This window comes from Austrofundulus limnaeus, unplaced genomic scaffold, assembly GCF_001266775.1.
Source record: "Austrofundulus limnaeus strain Quisiro unplaced genomic scaffold, Austrofundulus_limnaeus-1.0 Scaffold11, whole genome shotgun sequence".
Classification (NCBI taxonomy): Eukaryota; Metazoa; Chordata; class Actinopteri; order Cyprinodontiformes; family Rivulidae; genus Austrofundulus; species Austrofundulus limnaeus.
In genome coordinates, this window is record NW_013952413.1 from 4,818,576 (window position 1) to 4,825,207 (window position 6,632).

At 39.5% G+C, this 6,632-nt stretch overlaps 1 protein-coding gene across 4 annotated transcripts in view; it reads right to left on the reverse strand.

Annotated features, from left to right (window-relative positions):
• The window catches only part of hipk1b (homeodomain interacting protein kinase 1b), a 17,182-nt gene extending 10,900 nt beyond the window's left edge, over nt 1-6,282 (reverse strand). For 2 of the 4 annotated variants that reach the window (XM_014002137.1, XM_014002136.1), the window contains exons 1-7: nt 5,950-6,282; nt 2,117-2,847; nt 1,476-1,667; nt 1,218-1,399; nt 998-1,121; nt 694-813; nt 422-508 (exon numbers count right to left, since the gene is read on the reverse strand). In XM_014002137.1, coding sequence (XP_013857591.1) covers nt 422-508; nt 694-813; nt 998-1,121; nt 1,218-1,399; nt 1,476-1,667; nt 2,117-2,845 — 1,434 coding nt within the window. In that variant the 5' untranslated portion in view covers nt 2,846-2,847; nt 5,950-6,282. The remainder of the gene's footprint in view (nt 1-421; nt 509-693; nt 814-997; nt 1,122-1,217; nt 1,400-1,475; nt 1,668-2,116; nt 2,848-5,949) is intronic. The other 2 variants (XM_014002139.1, XM_014002138.1) reach the window with 1 other exon arrangement.
• Nucleotides 6,283-6,632: the final 350 nt, after the last annotated feature.

Here is a 6,632-nt window from a genome sequence, read left to right on the forward strand (position 1 = left end):
GATTTTGTTTTGTGTGATTTTTGGTTCACTGTGATAATGCAGTTTGTTAAAATGAAACAAACACTCAAAAGTCATAAAGCTGAGGTTGTGCTGAAAATAATGATACCAAACAAGGCAAGGTAAATAGTTTTTAAGGTGGAAATATAAGGGTAAATTCAAAATTTGTCAAAAACGTCCATTTAGACCTCAGAGGGTTAATTCATGAGTTATTAAGCATGAATAAATGAGTATGTTAGTTTTGGAAGTAATTAGCCTTTATTGGAAAAGCACTAATAAACATGTTAATTTATAGTTTCTTAAATACAAATCATTAGTTTATTGTTTTCAAGGTTAACCAACCATTTATTAATGATTAAATAAGGCTAAATAAGGTGTAGTAATAAGTGTTACTCTAAAATTTTCTAGCTTGTACAATTGTTACCTGCATCATGTCATCCAGACAGTTGAAGATGTACTTCCTGGCCTCCTTTGATTTGATGCCCATCTCCATTTCGTGCTCTGCTGGGGTCTGATGAAAAACAAAACAAAAATATTTAGTTAAGTGCAATGATGATTTGTTTTTTAAAAAAAAGGTAAAAGTAAATATGATGGAATCAATCCAACAGCCTCTTAAAGCTGCCTTCATCAATTTCATACGGCACATCTAAATAGTACTGCATATGTTCTGTTGGATTTAATATTTGCAATATTAACCTTCAGTCTCCAGAGAGGGTAGCTGGAGTCAGGGCCTCGGTTGAAGAAACGGCTGGTCTTAGTGCCGGCGCTCAGCAGGTACTCAGCTGGCAAACCTTGAGTCTGAGAAATGTAACGGATCTGGACATAAAAAWAAAATAAAATAAAAAAAAGATTTGTGTTAAAGAACTGGGTAAGATGCTTCACCACAAACTTCCTCCTCTTGTTTTAAATTGCTCATAGGTTTTTCTCTGAAATCCCCCCGCCCCTTCCTACCCGCTAAAGTATCAGATAAGACTTTTGGAAAACAAATATTTGTACTGACCTGATCATACTCTGAAGCTCCAGGGTAGAGAGGCCAGCCCAAAAACAGCTCAGCAATCACACAGCCCAAGGACCACATGTCAATGGCCTCACAGAACGGCAGACCCAAAATGATCTCTGGAGCCCTGGACAACAAATGAGCACAGCTTTATTGAGGAAACAGAACTAGACAATTAAAATCAACAACACAAAAACAAATTGKTTTTTTTTTAGCCACTTACCTGTAGTAGCGAGACTGTAAGTATGTTGAACAAACTGCTTTGGACACATGGCTTGCTGAGCCAAAGTCAATAACCTTCACCCGGTAGGGCTGTCTGATGGGGTCAACTAGCATGATGTTTTCAGGTTTTAGGTCTGCATGAATCAATCCCAGGCTCTTAAGTTTCATCAAGGCTGTAGCCACCTACAGATACGATCACAAAAGCATTAGTCTGACAGAAATACCAAGAACACAAACAAGAATGAGATCCTTCACCAACCTGCTGAAGGATGGGTCTGATGTGTCGTAGAGGAAGCGGGCTGAACTTGCTGTGCTTGAGAAAGTCATACAGATTCTGCTCCAGCATCTCGAACACCAGGCAGGTGTGGCCCTTGTGTTGGAAGCATTCATACGAACGAACAAAATTATAGTCGTCTGCATTCTCTGCACTCAGTCGGTTCAGGATGCCCACCTGTTGAAACAAAAACAACTCCATAGAAAGCAGGAAACCTCGTTTCATCGGTGTTGTATTGGACTGAAAATCCACTTCAAAGCACAGTAATCATGCAGCAACCGTAGGCGTTTACGCAGTTTGAAATTTCTAATAATTGAAATTTGAAGCGGAGCCATACAAATTTAACATCCCTAACCAGCCAGATAATGAAACATTTACTGGGATAATGAAAATTATATTAGTCATTTAATATGCTAACATTCATGTGTATCATTTGCCCTGCATATTTATTTAATAAACTAATAGGTTTGGTAAAACTGACAGCTTGATAACACATGCTCTGTTGTAAGCCTCTTGAAAACTTAATTATATTTCACAAAGTCAATGTGGGGGATGTTAAAATTTTCAAGCTTAAAAATTTCAGTTTAAAGTGTCTTTGAAGTATAAATTTAAGAACCATTGGGTACCTCAATTTGGCCCTGACGAGCATACGAAGGATGGTTTTTCAGAATCTTGATCGCCACAATCTCATTGGTACCCCTCTTCCAACACTTGGCCACTTGACCAAACGTGCCCCTCCCTAAGAACTCTAGGACTTCATAGCTGGAGGACAAGGAGCAGAGGATCTCATGTTGCACCAGCTGGTAATCCCCCTCGCCATTGGAGCTGCTGCTCTTGGTGGTTGGAGCTGAGTGAGGTATAGACTGGCCCGTGCCTCCTCCTCCACCGCCGCCAGTACGGGTGGAGTAAGTTGCTGCAGGTGCTGAGAGCTCCTCTAAGATCTGGACACTGCCACATCCACTCCCACTGCCTTCACTGGCTTCCTCGATCTTTCTCTTCTGCCCATGCCTTTGGGTCTTCGTCTCAGCGGTCGTCTCATGATGGTAAGAAGTCGATGCAGCCTGCTCGGCAATACGTCGACTGGACCCACGAGGAAGACTACCAGTGCTATCAGCTGCACGCACAACCACTTGACCTCTGGAGCCAGATGCTGCAGAAGGGAAGACAAGTGACGGTGCAAAGGAAGGCACAGCCATTGCAGGAGTAAAGGCGTAAGCCGACTGGCCCGCTATGGAGCTGTAAGCTTCTGTAGTTGATACATCCCAAACGTTGCTCTCTACCTTCAGCTTCTTCACACGACAAAAGGCACTGGAGGAGACTGAGGGAGGAGAGAAGACATGGAGCTGCGAACTCATCGCTGTAAGCAAAGACACACAAAGAAAGATAATTAACAAAAAAAACATTAAACTAAATGTAGCTCAATTTAACCAACAGCCAATAATTTGTCTTAAAAAAAATATTCATCAGCTAATCATTTTGCTGCTAGAGCCAACTCACTGTGTATGTATGTACAGTGGGGAGATCAAGTATTTGATACACTGTTGATTTTTCAGGTTTTCCCACTTGCAAAGCTTGTAGAWGACTGTAATTTTTATCATAGGTACTCTTCAACTGTGAGTGATGGAATCTAAAACAAAAATCCAGAAAAATACAATGTATGATTTTTAAATAATTAATTTCCATTTTATTGTGTGAAATAAGTATTTGATACACCAGAAAAATGAAACGTAATATTTGGTACAGAAACCTTTGTTTGCAATTACAGAGATCAGACGTTTCCTGTAGTTCTTGACCAGGTTTGCACACACTGCAGCAGGGATTTTGGCCCACTCCTCCATACAGATCTCCTCCAGAGCCTTCAGGTTTCAAGGCTGTCGCTGGGCCACACGAACTTTAAGCTCCCTGCAAAGATTTTCTATTGGATTCAGGTCTGGAGACTGGCTAGGCCACTCCAGGACCTTAAGATGTTTCCTACGGAGCCACTCTTTAGTTGCCCTGGCTGTGTGTTTTGGGTCGTTATYATGCTGGAAGACCCAGCCACGACCCATCTTCAGTGCTCTTACTGAGGGAAGGAGGTTGTTGGCCAAAATCTCACGATACAYGGCCCCATCCATCCTTCCCACAATATGGTGCGGTCGTCCTGTCCCCTTTGCAGAAAAGCATCCCCAAAGAATGATGTTTCCACCGCCATGCTTCACGGTTGGGATGGTGTTCTTGGGGTTGTACTCATCATTCTTCTTCCTCCAAACATGACGAGTGCAGTTTAAACCAAAAAGTTCTCTTTTTGTCTCATCAGACCACATGACCTTCTCCCATTCCTCCTCTGGATCATTCAGATGGTCATTTGCAAACATCAGACGGGCTTTGACATGCGTTGGCTTGAGGAAGGGCACCTTGCGTGCACTGCAGGATTTTAATCCTTGACGGCGTAGTGTTACTGATTGTTTTCTTTGAGACTGTGGTCCCAGCTCTATTCAGGTCATTGACCAGGTCCTGCCGTGTAGTTCTGGGCTCATTCCTCGCCTTCCTCAAGATCAATGATGCTCCACGAGGTGAGATCTTGCATGGCGCCCCAGACCGAGGGAGATTTTCCATTATTTTGTATTTCTTCCATTTTCTAATAATTGCACCAAMTGTTGTTKCCTTCTCACCAAGCTGCTTGCCTATTGTCCTGTAGCCCATCCCAGCCTTGTGCAGGTCTACAATTTTATCCCTGATGTCCTTACACAGCTCTCTGGTSTTGGGCATTGTGGAGATGCTGGAGTCTGATTGATTGACTGTGTGGACAGGTGTCTTTTATACAGGTAACGAGTTCAAACAGGTGCAGTTAATACAGGTAATGASTGGAGAACAGGAGGGCTTCTTAAAGAAGAACTAACATGTCTGTGAGAACCAAAATTCTTACTGGTTGAYAGATGATCAAATACTTATTTCACACAATAAAATGGAAATTAATTATTTAAAAATCATACATTGTATTTTTCTGGATTTTTGTTTTAGATTCCATCACTCACCGTTGAAGAGTACCTATGATAAAAATTACAGTCATCTACAAGCTTTGCAAGTGGGAAAACCTGAAAAATCAACAGTGTATCAAATACTTGATCTCCCCACTGTGTGTGTGTGTGTGTGTGTGTGTGTGTGTGTATGTATGTATGTATGCGTGTTTGTATGTATGCGTGTTTGTATGTATGTGTGTATGTATGTATGTTTGTATGTATGTATTTAAAGTGTCAAAGTTAGTTTTGAGGCATTGTAAAATACATGTTTATTAAAGATAAGCAAATATGTTATACTTTTGATAAATTAAAAATACATATTGCATAGACAAAAAAAAACTTGTTTATTGGCCATCAGCTGCTCTCATTTCTAAAAACCAGCACAAATGACACCAGGTGACCTCTACATCAAACTATAAACAACTTTTAAAATAAATGTTGATTGTTCAACATTAAAACCAATGCCACGTGATGTGTAAAAAACCGAACATCCTGTTACAACAATGTTCTGCAGGGAAACTTTGAATCATGCCATAAATAGCATAATATATGAGGACTATTTACAACACATTTACTCCTTTAACATGGCCCTAAAGCCTATCCCAATGAAAATATGTAAGAGAGCACAAAAGAGAGCACAATTTTAAAGTTCAAGTTTAAAAAAAATTGTATTCAAGTAAATTTTTAATCTGAGATCCCATCTAAGGGTAATCCAACCCAACATGTTTGTTAAAGAAATTTACCTTGTCATACTTCAGTGCTTTTTTGACTTTAAAATAGACAAAATTGACATTTTAAATCAATAAAATAAATGTTTGCATTTTCAAAACTGCGTTTCGACCAAAACATCAATTTAAAAAATAAAATGCAATGGACACGAATGCATTAGATTTAATATTAAACAATGGTAAATGTTTAGTTATATTCTAATATAYTGTATCTAGACATTAATAACAAGATCTAATGTGAACGTCAAAAGTGATTCGTCTCAGTTTTATGAAACTTGGTGCTCGGACAGAGAATTAGAGTTAGGATGACATAAAATAAAACCACGAAAGGTGCCAGTGGATGTCCACAATTGAGATAAATAATTTTGTAGCAAACAAGCAAAATGTAGTGATACACATAAGAGAATATAATTTGTTCGAGGTATATTTAGTTAAACGTAGTTTGATTTTATCCCAAATTGTAAAGAATATGACAAAAAAGCTACATATAGGTCTGTCAGTTTCTTTTAGGAAAATGACATTCAAAAATATACACAAGCAGCGTTTTAACACGAAACCAACAAAGTAAAAGACGATTACTTAACTCGCTAATGCTAAACAAGCTAACGCTTTACTCTCCGAATACAGGATGGCCTCAAGTTAAAGACTTTAGCGACGTGACGACAAAAATACACCCGTAGCTGGCAGAGGTGTATGAAACACAACAAAAACACACAAATATTAGTAACTTACTGGATTCTGACGTTTCAACGACTTGAAAGCACAGCTTCGGCCGAGAGTTAAATGCCTCTTCAGTCTGCTGGACCAGGATTAGCCTCCTCTGGCTAACACCAGTTCATGCTAGCTAGGCCTGCATTGTTTCTTTAGTCGACGGCAAGTTAGTCCGCATTACATCGCCGAGTTCCCACAGAAAACTGTACAAAAGACTCATTTTACTACTGCATCTATAAAAACTGTTCTAAAATATGTACATGTATGATTTAAAAGATATCAGAATCCATTCCTAACATCGTCTCTCGTGGAAGACCGAAACCCACTTCCACGGAACGAACCAAGACCTTATATCAGCTGCGACTCTGACGTAAATCCCGTTCATTACCGTAATGACTGAAATAGATGTTGAACCTTGGAAACAAAAACGGCTTGTATTTTTAACAAGATTGGCATAATGCAAATAAAATGTTCGTTCAAGTTACTTATGATATTTACGTTTCTTTAAAAAAAAATACATGTTCCTTGTGGGCAGGGGAGTCACAAGGTTTTAAGGACAAGGGGGGCTTAGCCCCCAGGAGACGCACAGATTTTTTGTTTATTATATATTTGTATTGTATATTCTCTCTCTCTCTCTCTCTCTCTCTCTCTCTCTCTCTCTCTCTCTCTCTCTCTCTCTCTCTCTCTCTGTATGTATGTATGTA